Source organism: Rattus norvegicus, chromosome 10 (assembly GCF_036323735.1).
Source record: "Rattus norvegicus strain BN/NHsdMcwi chromosome 10, GRCr8, whole genome shotgun sequence".
Taxonomy (NCBI): Eukaryota; Metazoa; Chordata; class Mammalia; order Rodentia; family Muridae; genus Rattus; species Rattus norvegicus.
The window spans coordinates 15,426,078-15,440,045 of record NC_086028.1 but is presented as its reverse complement, the minus strand read 5'-3'; the positions used below and the strand labels follow the sequence as shown (position 1 = coordinate 15,440,045).

General features: G+C 46.8%; 2 protein-coding genes across 5 annotated transcripts in view; one reads left to right on the top strand and one right to left on the bottom strand.

Annotated features, from left to right (window-relative positions):
* Mettl26 (methyltransferase like 26) overlaps positions 1-13,968 on the bottom strand; it is a 54,450-nt gene that overhangs the window by 7,958 nt on the left and 32,524 nt on the right. For 2 of the 4 annotated variants that reach the window (XM_063268932.1, XM_063268933.1), the window contains one exon: positions 1,894-5,246. The exons of the other annotated variants lie outside the window; for them this stretch is intronic. Coding sequence is in view for 1 of the 2 variants with exons in the window: in XM_063268933.1 (XP_063125003.1) it covers positions 5,224-5,246 (23 nt within the window). In the remaining variant the exon portion in view is untranslated. Of the gene's footprint in view, positions 1-1,893; positions 5,247-13,968 lie in introns of those variants that run through there. 4 annotated transcript variants of the gene reach the window in all.
* The window catches only part of Rab40c (Rab40c, member RAS oncogene family), a 35,224-nt gene that overhangs the window by 614 nt on the left and 20,642 nt on the right, over positions 1-13,968 (top strand). The gene's annotated exons all lie outside the window — the stretch shown is intronic.

Genomic DNA, 13,968 nt, shown 5'->3' with positions numbered 1-13,968 from the left:
CTGTGCAGGGAGAAAATACATCTGCTGCGATGTGATTCTTGTTAACTTCCGGGTGCATGGCAAAAAAAAAAATACACAAGGTAGATTGCATCACTGGCACTTGTCTGAGCTTGCCTCTTAATTTAGGTATTTAAGGTAAAATCGTAGCTAACAGTGGGTGGGATTGGATCACAGGCTACAGGGGCTGCTGACTCCGGAGGAATTAATGTGCAGTGGGCCTGTCATTCTTATATCACTGGACTAATTGTACCTCCCTGGTCTCTCCCTGGGTTCCTTTTCTCTGCCTCTTTACTTTGTTCTCTGGGGTTTTGTTAGCCCTGTCTTACTGCTCTGAGCACTGGAAGTCTGGTAAATAACAGCTGAGTGTAGGCAAGACATCTACCACTCTTTGCAGTTAGGACTTGTCAAGGGTGATGACCACCAGGACTTGAGTGGAGGATTATTTCTTCTGAACAGAAGTGCTGGATCTTCTCTGTACCTCTTCCCCACACTCCTGCTCTCAGCTTCAATCTATAGCAGGCATCTTTGAGTGCAGGAAAGGAAGAGCCATGGTTTTACTTTGTGGGGCATGTGAAAGGACCTCTGCACAGCCAGGCAGCCTTGACTGGTATTTGACTGGGTGCCCCAAGGTGACAGCCCGGCTTAGATAGGCTTTGGGGTTACCTTTCCAACAGAGGAGCATGGAACAGGCTGGGCTTCAGAAGTGCTTAGTGTTAACTTGGTGCTTTGGAAAGACAGCCTGTGGCCCCCGGCCCTAATCTTAACCCCCCATCAGCTTCAACTGCATATACACACAGCCTCCAGCTGGATCTTTCCTCATCTCCTCTGTCAACTGAATCTTGCCAGATTTCCTATGACATGCTACCTGAAGTTCGGCCAGTAGCGCATAAAGAGTACAAAGGTGTGAGACGTACTGAGGGCTGCTTAGCACAGGGCACCACTCACCAAGTGCTTTTACACTGCACAAACTGTAAAGCCCAGGGCACACTTGCAGGTCCTTGTGTGGGTCCTGCAGTATGAAGCACAGAGGGAAACAGCTGTGTCAGCATGTTTTTTGTGTCGGGTTGACATGCATATAGCACAAACATCAGGTCTTTGGGTCAGAGCATTGGGCCACTGACCCATGGAGCACTCCACGGAGTGAAGTTGGTTGATCTGAGAATGCTTGGGCCTTCTCAGAGGAGAAGAGATTAGAAGTGATAAAGCAAGGGTTGGGGATTTAGCTCAGTGGTAGAGCGCTTGCCTAGCAAGCGAAAGGCCCTGGGTTCGGTCCCCAGCTCCGAAAAAAAAAAAGAAAAGAAAAAAAAAAGAAGTGATAAAGCAGCTGGTTCTGGAGAGGGAGCACAGTGTGTTTACTGTTTGAAAGAGCTGGACTTCTGGTTCTCTAAGTAGAACCAGACATTTCTCCGTATGTCAGCCAAGCGGTGGTGGCACACTTCTTTAGTCCCTGTACTGAGAAGCAGAGGCAGATGGATCTCTGAGTTTGAGGCCAACCTGATCTACAGAACAAGTTCCATGATAGCCATGGCTACCCAGAGAAACCCTGTCTGGAAAACAGAAAGAGAATGTTTATTTCCAACTTTAGGTTTTTTTCAAGGTTCAGGCTTCTCTGATCAGGGTAGTCCCCACCTGGGAAGGGGCCTGCTCCATATTGGCCCCAGATCTCCTTCTTTTTTTTTTTTTTTTTTTTGGTTCTCTTTTTCGGAGCTGGGGACCGAACCCAGGGCCTTGCGCTTCCTAGGTAAGCGCTCTACCACTGAGCTAAATCCCCAGCCCCCCAGATCTCCTTCTTGATCCCAGCCGGGTTATTTACCTGTCTTAACGTCTCGTCTAGCTTGTTCCTCAGGTGTGAACATCGCTCTCTCTGACTTCACAAACATGTGAGTCATCAAAACGACTTTTTTTTTTTAATTAGCACTGACACCTGAAACAGTGACAGAGTAGGATCCTGTGACCACATGCCCAGCATCTGCAAGAGCCCCCAGGTCTGGTGCCTTAGATACTTATTAGGGTCTCTGTGGAGCTAGAAACATCAGGGCATTGAGGACGCAGCAGTGATTGTGTCCAGCAGCAGTGAGAGTCTCTTCTCTGGATGTAACAGGACACTTTCAGAGCACTTCCTTCTGGGCACCCACAGCAGAATTACGCTCCAGAGTAAAGGCATTGTGGAGTCTCAGTTGTGGGAGAGGATTGAGGGGGAGGGGCAGCTTCTATGCACAAGCATACAATGAGTAGATTTGCCTCTGGTTCTGATATGTGGCCTTGGAATGAAAGGTCCATGTTGGTCCCAAGTCAGCCAACTGGGTATTTACCCTTGAGCCCAGGAAACATTATTACTGTAGCACACAAGACTGCCCTTGTTTGTGATGTGGGCATTGAACATCTTTAGTTAAGACAATTCTATCTCACCCTAGCTCATACAAGATTCCTGAGTGTTAGAGCCTTCAGGAAAATCCACTGTAGTTCATATGCTCATGGCCTGAAAGATCCACATCTGTTAATGGGTCCATGGGTGTTACTTCATTCTTCTGTTCCCTTGGGAGTTAGTGCTTACAGAAGGAAGCTGTGGAATGATGCCATTTTCCTTTCAGCCCAGGGAGTTCGGAAGGGGGCAGCTTACAGGAGAAGCTGACTCTGGGCTTTGCCACTCATGTTGGAATTCCAGGGTTATGGAGATGTCTGTGGCATCAGATGATGCATACACCCTAAGAGAGTGAGGATAATATGTGCCTATGTCCCAGCATGCTGTGAGGTCCCTGCTATAGTCAGGGCTGTGGTGTCAGATCAGTGACCCAGTGGCCAACAGCATTCATAGGAATCTTACTCCATATTGCTTCTCATTTGAGTTAAATTCCATTTCTCTAAGTGACAGGGTCAAGGGGAGTTTTTAAGTACTTTATTTATTAATGGAGTATGTGTGTGTGTGTGTGTGTGTGTGTGTGTGTGTCTGTGTCTGTGTCTGTGTGTCTCCATGTCTGTGTCCCCTCACACAGAGGTCAAAAGACAGCTTTTTACCAGGTATCTTTACTGTCGTTAGTCCCAGTACTTGGGAGGCAGAGGCAGATGGATCTCTGTGAGTCCCAGGACAGCCTGCTCTACTCGGTGAGTTCTAGGACAGCCAGAGCTACATACTGATTCTCTGTCTCAAAAATACCTAAATAAATAAATAAGGGGGAAAAAAGACAGCGTTAGGAGTTGGTTTTCTCTCCACCTTTGTGTGGATGTAGGGATTGAACTCAGAATAGGCTTAAGCAGCAGGTACCACATGAGTATTTTGCCTGAATGTATGCCTGTGCACCGTGTGCTGGACAAGGGCATCGGATGTCCTTATGAAGTTATAGACAGTTGTGAGACATGTAGTGCTGGGAATCAAACCCAGGTCCTCCTCAAGAACAACAAGTACTCTTAGCTTCTGAGCAAACTTTCCAGCCCCACTCAAGGGGAAATTTAAAACCCAGTGCTGCATTGTGTTTTCCATGATTGGACCTATCTCTAAATCATACATTCCATATGTCTCATTCACTGCTTTATCCCCAACACTAGCACGAGTCTTGCCTGAGTCTTGCACGCACCCCCTGTTTTTAGTTATATGATTTTGAGATGGAGTCTTGCTGTATACCTCAAACCATACTTGCTATCTTCCTGCCTCGGCCTTCCTAGTGCTAGAACTACAGGTCCTCCACTGGGCCTGACCTAAATGTTGTTTCTGAGTGAACGAACAGCCTATTACAGCTTCCCTTGGTGCTAGTCCACATGATCACTATGGTAACCTTCACATTCCTTTTTCTTCTCTATCTGAGGCTGGGCACGTAGGTCTCAATTTTACTGTCTATACTCTGGGGTAATTTATTGGAGGGTTCTGTTGGCTTTTCCTGTGTTAGATGCCAGATTTTCTGGCAGATTGTTGGCTCCAAGAGGAACAGGAATGGTCACTGTGGTAACAGCTAATACCTCCAGTCTGTGGCTTGTGCCAGGCATGCTGCTGAGTGTGTCTATTCGTCATTTAGTCTTCACCAGTACAGAGGAGGCTCAGAGGAGCACAGGCTGCAGTGGTTACTGGGTCCTGGTTGGCTCTGTTCATTGAGAAGGAGCTGGGCAGACCTCAGACCGTGCAGCAATGGCACTTCAAGGTTTTCTCCTAACCCTCAGTAGGGCTAGGGTTGCTAGACACACACTGGTTCTATACGCTTGATTCAATATCTGCACCTTAGGAGACCTGTCCCAGCCCCTACCTGACCCAGGTATTTTCTGGGAAGCCATATACCTTCCTTGTCACTTCTTGATAGGCCGTTATAATTTGTCACAGGGCCATTCGCAGAGAAGCATTCTGCCCTTCACCATGCCTAAGAATGTCCTAGGCCCTCTCGTTGTGCTCAAGGACACCATCACTGGTGCTGGACATTGGTTTATATTGTGCCCTGAGCATGTAAGCCACCCTCTGGGGGATTGATTACCTTCTGTTTCTTTGCTATAACTAGGTTCCTTTTTCATGGTCCATGTACCTCTACCTCAACCTCATCGTTTCATTCACTTGTTCAGTCACATGTTTGTGGATATCTTAAGTGCACCCAGCTGTTGGTCAGAAACATGGGGTACAAGCCAGAGCTGATTAGAGAACAGTTTGCTTTTATAGACTTTTTGAGACAAGGTCTCATTATATAACCATGGCTAGACTAGAACTCATTATGTAGACCAGGATGGCCATGAATTTGAAGTGATCCTCCTGCCTCTGCCTCCCAAGTGGTAGGATCACATTTGACTAGAATATTTGTTTTTTTTTTGTTGTTATAAACAGTACCAAGTGACACAGCAAATGCTCAAGTGGCAAGCACAGCAAGATCTGTCAGCTTTCTGGGAGGACTGCACGGTCACATTTGAGATTGTTGTTGCATAGATAATGCCATCTTTTCCATCAGCGTGATTGTTTGTGGCTTGGAGGTGATCTAAATTTAACAGCATTTCAGGAAGGAAACTGTATCAGGAGCTGAGAAGTGGGCGGGAAGGACATGAGGGGAAGGAACTGGTCCTTGGCAGGTCCTTTCGCCTCCTGTTCTTTTTGAAGATTATAACTGGGAAGGTATAAAATTGCTTGATCGCTGCAAAGCTGCCCTCACGCCGGTGTGGAGCCTGAAACTGGACGCGTTTAACAGGAAGCTGTGGAGTTGTGCATTGGCCAGAGCATCTCTGCGATCTACGAATGCAGGGACAAACCGGCTTCAGCATTTAGCATGGAGGCTGAGAGACACCTGAAGAAGACACGGAAGGGGAGTGGGTGGCCCGGCTGACTGGGGAGCGGGTGGCCCGGCTGACTGGGGAGCGGGTGGCCCTGCTGACTGGGGAGCGGGTGGCCCGGCTGACTGGGGAGCGGGTGGCCCTGCTGACTGGGGAGCGGGTGGCCCGGCTGACTGGGGAGTGGGTGGCCCAGCTGACTGGGGAGCGGGTGGCCCTGCTGACTGGGGAGCGGGTGGCCCTGCTGACTGGGGAGCGGGTGGCCCTGCTGACTGGGGAGCGGGTGGCCCGGCTGACTAGGAAGTGGGTGGCCTGGCTGACTGGCCACACTAAAGCAGCTGCTGGGGACCAGCAGTGAGAGGTGGGCGGGAAGCAGAGCATCCACAGAGACAGGGCTGCCAGGCCAAGGCCTGTGTCTAGGGGACTATGCTTAGGCAAAAGGTAGGAGTCTTTGAATCGGTGACAGTAAATGAACAAGGTAAGCTCAGATTTCAAACATAAGGGGCAGGGTGATGTCCAGGGCATCAGTCAGGTGACTCTCGTGGCTGTGGCTCTTTTCTGAAATCAGAATATCGAATGCAGCATTATCTTTGGACATCTGTCCTTCAGAAAATAGAAAGGATGGGAAGAGTAGAGAAAGGTGAGCCTGACAAGAGGACAGTGGGACACACCGGATGAATTGTAGCAGAACACTACCTGCCTGTCAGGGTGCAGGACATTTAAATATGGGGTGTGGGGGCAGCGCTGGAGAAATGACTTAACAGTTAAGAACACTTGTTCTTGCAGATAACCCTAGTTTGCTTTCCAGTACCACATAGTGGCTCAGTCATCTGCAACTCCAGTTCCAGGGGACGCCACTCCCCCTTTTGATCTCTTAGGACACCAAGTGCACAAGTGGTGCACAGGCAAATACAGGCAAAATGCTCAAACATAAAATATCAGTGGGAAGAGGAGTGGGCAAGATGGGAGTACTAGTGTCTGGGCCTCCAGAGGGCAGTGAGGCAGGAGAGATGATCAGTGGTTTTAGAAGGGGACTTACAACCAAGATGTGCTACTGGTGCTGTGCACAACTTTGGTGGAGGACATCTCTGTCCTGAAAGGGATCCATGCCAGTGTCTGGGAAAAGCAGAGGATAGGAGAACTGAGTACTAGACAGACACAGGCAACCTCACAATTTGTGAAGTATTTCAAAGAGTTGACAGCCAAATGCAGGAAGCTCTGAGCCAGTGAGGTGGGGGTGGGATAGGGGTACGGGGTGTCATTAGCTGGGAGCTATAGCTGAAGTGGACCTGGTTCCTTCAGCTGTGCACGCTGTTAACCTTTTGGATCTGCATAACACCCAATTAATAGGGTAAATGAATCAGGGTTCAAGGTGCTTTAAGGCTATGTGAGGTACTAAACAGGTACAGTGACACTATCAGGGTTGCCAAGGGTCTCTTCTTTAGGTTCTGAAAATCTCTGCCTAAAGAGTGGAATGACCAAGGGAACTAGGTCACTGCCCAGGTGGCCTGCCCTGCCCTGCTCCATGCCACCACTTTGTGCAAAGAGTGTGAGTCAGCAGTCTTGCCTAGGCTATGAGTCTGTATGTGCCTGAAGCATCTTTCCGGCTGAGGTCTGCCTACCACTAAGCCCTGGAAACGATGAGGAGGACCCTGCAGAAGGGAAGACATTGAATGGTGGTCCATTCTGGATTCTTTGATGTCTCCCGCATCCACTGATTCCCACCCTGTTGGACTGTATTAGTGGATGCCAGCGATATCCCTTCACCTCCTCAGTGGTGAAGCGATGCCTTCTGTTGCCGCCTCATCTCCCTCACTGCTGTCTTCCTGGTGGTGCTCACATATCACGCTGCATGTGGGGCGGGGCCTCTTCAGGCAGTCTGGAGTGGCTGACCATCTTCTGCTTTTGGTGTAGTTGATGCTTTCAGTTACGTGCTGGCCTTGCTTAGTCTGGAACTGGCTAGTTTCTCCAGAGAACGTGGCTTTTGTTTTGTGGGGACAGGTAGTATGCCTTTTACAGGGGTTCATGTCCCAGGCTGGCTTCAAAACTCCATTGTATAGGTAAAAATGGCCTTGAACTCTTTGTTGTTTTTCCAATCTGGGTTTCTCAATGTAACAACCTGGAAGTCCTGGAACTAGCTTCATAAACCAGGCTGGCCTCGAACTCCCAGACATCTTGCCTCTGCCTCTCAAGTGCTGGGGATTAAAGGCCTGTGCTACCATGTTTGGCCTTGAGCTCTTGGTTCCCAGTTTGGATGGCTTCCACATCCCAAGTGCTGGGGTTATGGGCATGTACAACTACAGCTGGCTTATTACCCTACTTCCCGAGCTGAATTTTATTAAGTGGAGAATACTTAGAAAAAAATGCTGCTTGTTCATAGCAGCAAATGCAGCATGTGCAAAGCATAGGAATGGCAAGGGGAAACCTAACGTCGAGTTGAAGACCTTGTTCCATTGAACCCTTTGGAAGGACTTTGGTGCCCAAGTTTATTGCAAGGTAGTTAAACACGTAGTTCATCATGAGTGAGTGAGTAATACTGAGGGTGTTGCCTGTGTGAACACAAGGGCTGTAACCACAGGCTCTCCAGCCCCTGATTATTCTTTCATACTTATGTTACATAGTGATATATGTACGTATTCACAAACCTTTTTCCCCAAGCATGGTCTCACTATGTAGCTTTGGAGCTCCGGCTGTCCTGGAGTTACTCAGTAAACCAGGCTAACCTTGAACTCATTAAGATCTACCTGCCTCTGCCGCCACAGTGCTAGAATTAAAGGCTTGTGCCATTGTCACATGTCTTTTAAAATAATACTTTTAACTGGTGGTGGTAGCTCCATGCCTTTAGTCCTAGCACTTGGGAAACAGGCTGGTGCTCGGAGTTTGATGCCAGTCTGGTCATGACCAAGACAGACAGTCAGGGTTACATAGAAAAACTGTGTCTTGAAAAACAAAAAGCGGGGACTGGAGAGATGGCTCAGTGGTCAAGAGTGCTCTTCCAAAGATTCTGAGTTCAATTCCCAGCAACCACATGGTGGCTCACAACCATCTGTAATGGGATCTGATGCCCTCTTCTTGTGTGTCTGAAGACAGCAACAGTGTCCTCATATATAATAAATAAATAAATAAATAAATAAATAAATAAATAAATAAATAAATCTTTAAAATATTAAAAGAAAAAGAAACAAAAAATTAATTCTTTATTTTTATTTCATGTGTTTGTATGTTTTGTCTGCATGTATGGCTGTGCACCAAATCCATGTAGTGTCTGTGAAGGCCAGAAGAGAGTGTTGGATCCCTTAGACCTGGAGTTATAGATGGTTGTGAATGCTAGAAATTGAACCTGGCTCATTTGGAAAAGTAGCCTTCAGTGCGCTTAACCACTGAAACTGTTTGCTTTGCCTGTTGTTGTTGTTGTTGTTGTTGTTGTTGTTGTTGTTGTTGTTGTTTTGCTTTGTTTTTGAAACAAGTTCTCTCATCCACCTGCCTCTGTCTCCCCAGTGCTGAGATTAAAGGTGTGCACCACCATGCTCGGCTAGCACATGCTTTTAATTTCAGCATTCCTAGGACAGAGGCATTTTGAGGCTAGCCTGGTCCCTAGATTGTAAGTCCCAGGCTAGTCAGGGTTATAAAGTGAGACCCTGCCCCCTCCCCCCAAAAAAGGCTGGGTGGTGTTAGCACAGGCCTTTAATCCCAGCACTCAGGAGGCAAAGGTAAGCGGATCTTTATGAGTTTGAGACCAGCTTGGTCTACAGAGTGAGTTCCAGGACATCTAGGGCTACACAGAGAAACCCTGTCTTGAGAAAACAACAACAAAATATAAAACAACCAACCAAAAAAGCAACCTGTGCTAGAAAGCAGCTCGCTATAGAAGTTACCCGTCCTTTCTGATGTGATGTGAAAAAACCCGACAACTTTGTCTGTCTAGGCTTTTAGTAAAGGCATCTAATTAGTTACAAATAGGCAAAAATAAATCTGCTCAGTAGCAAAACTGTTTAGAACTCAGTTGTCAACCTGCCCTGTGGTCAGTGAGGCTAAATCTCAAGGATTGGAGGATATATTCCAAAAACGTGCATAGGGGACCAGGGGACACTAGGCTTTTGAGCTCATTTGTATTTTTTTCTTTTTTTTTTCGGAGCTGGGGACCGAACCCAGGGCCTTGCGTTTGCTAGACAGTTGCTCTACCACTGAGCTAAATCCCCAACCCTGCTCATTTGTATTATTAAAGCAAGTAAAACATGAGTGCCATTTACAGACGGCTAAGCAAACACAGTACAGAGGGAACACACCTGGGGTTTTGTCTCCTCATCTTTGCTCACGTGAGAAGAGCCAGGAATATTCCTCCTCAGGCCTTTGCCTTTCCCGCAGAGACAACGTGCACTTGCCCTAGTTCCTCAGTGCTCTGTGGCATCCCCTTCATGTCCCTGCTTCCAACTGCAGTCACTTATCATAGTTTATGCCATTCTTTCTGGAAGGCCACCTTGTGGGGAACATTCCGCCCTGTCCACAGTTCACAGTAAGTTCACAGCTTTTTTTTTTACAGACTCCCACACACAGGGAAAGGTCCTGGAACTCACAGGAGCCAAAACGAGAGTGTATGTGTACTCAGGTATGTCTCAGTTCTGCGTTAGCCCCCACAGCAGCTTCCTCTGATAGAGCAGTTTGGTCTTTGGAAGTCTTTCCTGTTGCAGGTCCACAGCACAGAGAGAAAAGGAAAGGGTAGAAGAGGTTGAACCTTAAACCCAGCCATAAGGCTGGTCAGAGCTGAAGGCTGTGCTTACCCGTAAGGCTGGTCAGAGCTGAAGGCTGGGGACTCACAGACAGAGGAGTGTGGGTGGACTCCTTCTAAAGGAGCAGCTATGTAGCAGCATCCCAGAAATCCTTTTTTACCAAGTAATTAGGACTCTGTCGCACAGAGATGATAGATACAATAGAAGGAACCAGGCTTTTCATTTTTAAATAAAAGTGGAAAACAAATCGGCTAAGCCCCTCAATGGAGTCACGATGTCCTTGTGTTCATGGGGTAAACTGTACTGCCTTTAGCTGTTCTTATCCAGAGGAACATATAATGGATACTTATGGTAGCAGAGTTGTCCCCAATAGCTGCTTAAGTGGGGGGAAAATGCAATCACCTATGGGTGTCCATAGGAGATTAATGTCAAGAGTCTGTCAGATGCCTAGATCTATAGATGCTCAAATCCCTTATATAAAATGGCACACAGCCAGGAGTACTGGCACACACCCTTAATCCCAGCATTCAGGAGGCAGAGGTGAGCAAAGCTCTGTGAGTTGTAGGCCAACTTGGTTTACATAGAAAGTTCCAGGATAGCCAGGGCTACAAAGAGAGACTCTGTATCAAAAACAAAAAAGAAAGAAGCCAGGCATGGTGGCTAATGCCTTTATCCTGTACTTAGGAGGCAGAGACAAGCAGATCTCTGAGTTCAAGGCCAACCTGTTATATAGAATGAGTTCTAGAGCAGCCAAGGCGTTGCAGAGAGACTCTGTCTGGAAAAGCAAACGATGTATTGCTGAGGAAATGATACTAAAAAGTCGAGGGCTGACAAGACAGCTCAGCAGGGAATGGTGCTTGTTTGCAAGCCTGGCGGGCGTAGTGCCTTCCCTCACACCCAGTTAAAAGCAGAAAGCGAGAACTGACTCCATGAAGTTGTTCTCTGACCTCCAAAAGCATGCTGTGGCTTTCTTGCCTCCCTTCCTCTGCCACAGATAATCATATACACACTCACATATAACATAGTAATGTTGTTTTGCTAAGTCCGAATGTGAGGGAGGGCGGGTTGAGGGGATGGCTCAGCAGTTAACAGCACTTGTTACCCTTGTACAGGGTCCACATGGTGGCTCACACCATCTGTAACTATAGCTTCAGAAAATCCAACACTTCTGACCTCGGCAGGTCTGCACACACCTGGCACACAGACATACATACAAGCATGACTTACACAGATCAATCTTAAAAAGTCTGACCTGGCTACAGTGAGTGGACACAGCTTTAATCACAGCACTCAAGAGACAGATGCTGGTGGATCCCTTATGAGTTTGAGGCCAGCCTGGTCTACATATCAAGTTCTAGAACTACCCAGTGAGACTGTTTTAAAAAAATAACAAAACAACAGAAACAAAACAAAAACTATTTTTAAAAAAACAAAAAAGGTCTGCATGTGTTCAGTACAAATGCATTTTCTTTTAGTACTTTTTTGCAGTTAAATCCGTGGATGTGGAACTTATAGATCTAGTGGGCTAATTGTGACTCTAATATGCAGGTGTCAAATGGACAGGCATGTTTACTGAAAAGGTAATGGCAACTCTGTGGGGTTTGGTGTTATAATGGTCGTGGGTTTTGAGTGTTCTGTATTTCACTGAGCTTTTTATGTTGAGTGTGCTTGCTTTTAGTAAACAGAAGAAATACAGTTTGGTGTTGGTTCTAGAACAGTAAGGAAAAGCTTTGACACAGAGGGATCCCTGTATATGACTCCCTTGGCATGACTTGCTGTCTGCCATTGGCATTGGCATGGCATCTCTGTGTCTATTAGCATCTTCCTCCTGTCCTATACTTGTGTAGGCATTGGTTTGCCTGTGACAGTAGATGCATATGTCCCTGTTTCTGAGGAACGGTCTGCTAGGTGTTGCATGTGCAGAGTGTCACCTTTCCACAGTATAGCAGGGTCCTCCTTCTGTAGTCAGGTTTCGTATGCTAGCTGCTCGCTCTGTTTCTGCTCTGCCTTCCATCCATCTCGGCAGGCAGTTCAGTTTTCTCATTTGAAAGGAGACTTACTAATCTAAAGGCAGATTAATATCCTACATGAGTTTAATTTTTTTCCCCAAAGACAAGGATTCTTTGTGTCCTAGCTGTCCTAAAACTTGCTTTATAGCTCAGGCTGTCCTTGAACTCACAGAGGCCTTCCTGCCGCTGCCTCCTGAGTGCTGGGATTTAGGGATTGAGGGTGTGTACCACCACACCTTTAAATAAACCCGCCTTTGGGTTTAAATTTATTTATTTTTTCTTTTTTCTTTCCTTTTTCTTTTTCTTTCTTTCTTTCTTTCTTTCTTTCTTTCTTTCTTTTTTTTTTTTTTTTTTTTTTTTTTCGGAGCTGGGGACCAAACCCAGGGTCTTGAGCTTGCTAGGCAAGCGCTCTACCACTGAGCTAAATCCCCAACCCCTAAATTTTTTTTTTTTTTTTAATTTGGTTTTTCTTTCTCCCCTCTGCCTCCCCTCCTTCTCCCTCTCGATCTCTCTTTTGTTTGTCTGTTTGTTTGAACTAGAGTCTCTGTGTAGCCCTGGCTGGCCTGGAACTCACTGAGTACTGGTAAGTAGTTCTGACTCACTGAGACCCTTTGACTGCAGTGCGAGTGTTTGGTTCCCTTGGGTAAATGCCTAGACGTGAGTATGGTCTTTATTTGGGGTTGTAGGTAGGTCATCTTAAAGCAACAGACAGTTCTTTGCAGTCTGTTCTCATTACCAGTGCATGTTAGCTCTGGTTCAGCATTTTCTGCTGTCAGCCTCTTTATCTCCTAGTCAACTTCACTGAGGTAAATTTGCATACAGAAAAATTTAGATTTGTTGAGTGTTGAGGGACTGGAACCATGTGCAGCCCCATGCTGTCCGCAGACCATCCCTCTGCTTGCCTCCAGCCCTAGAAATTGCTGGTCAATCCTGACGTTACTATGGACTAGTTTATACACTGTATATTCTTTGTGTCTGGATTCTCTCTGCCTCTCTCTGGTTTCGAGATAAGGTTTCTCTGTGTAGCCCTGGCTATCCTAAAACTTGCTCTGTAGACCAGGCTAGCTTTGAACTCAGATCTCTTGCCTCTGCCTCCTGAGTGCTGGGATTAAAGGTCTGTGCTGGTGTTGGAGATTTAGCTCAGTGGTAGAGCGCTTGCCTAGCAAGCACAAGGCCCTGGGTTTGGTCCCCAGCTCCGAAAAAAAGAAGGGAAAAAAAAAAAAGGTCTGTGCTACCACTGTCTGGCTCCTTTTCCATTTCATTAAGGTTCTTCTATGTTGTTCTACTGGTCCTTTCTTCTATTGTGTGACATCCTGTGTGTAAATACTGGAGCGAGCCCATCTCCTGAGGACAGTGAGTGTTTGGATAGTTCTGAGGAGTGCTCCTGTACAAATTTTCACAAGTGGCTGGAGAGTTAGCTCTCTTGTTAAGAGTATGTACCATGCAGGGCATGCACTCAGGAGACAGGCAGAGGCAGAGGTGGAGGCAGGTAGATCTCTGTGAGTATGAGACCAGCCTGGTCTACAGAGGGAGTTCTAGGACAACTACATGGAGAAACCCTATCTCGGGGGAAAAAAAGTGTACTGTTCTTCCAGAGAACCCAGGTTCAGTTCTCAGTACTCATGTTAAGTGGCTCACAGCTACCTCTAACTCCAGGGGAGTCCAATGCCTCTGGCCTCTGAATGTTCCCATACTCAAGTATAAATACCATATACAAACACACTTAATTAAAAAAAAAGTTCATCTTGTATTGGTGAACATGTGTGTAGGTTTCTGTTAGGGAAGTGATGGGTTACAGGTCATGCAGGGTTTAACCACCAAAGAGACTACTGAATGGCTTCCCATAGTACCTGTCCTCCCTGGACGGTAGTTTCTCTGCATCCTGCTTTCATTTCAGCCTTGCTAATGGCTGGGGGCCTGTTTCTATGCAGCTGCCAGAGAATGGGTCCTATCCTTTGGAGGCAGCTTTTGCTATCTAGCCTTCCCTGAGCATGCAGTTTCAG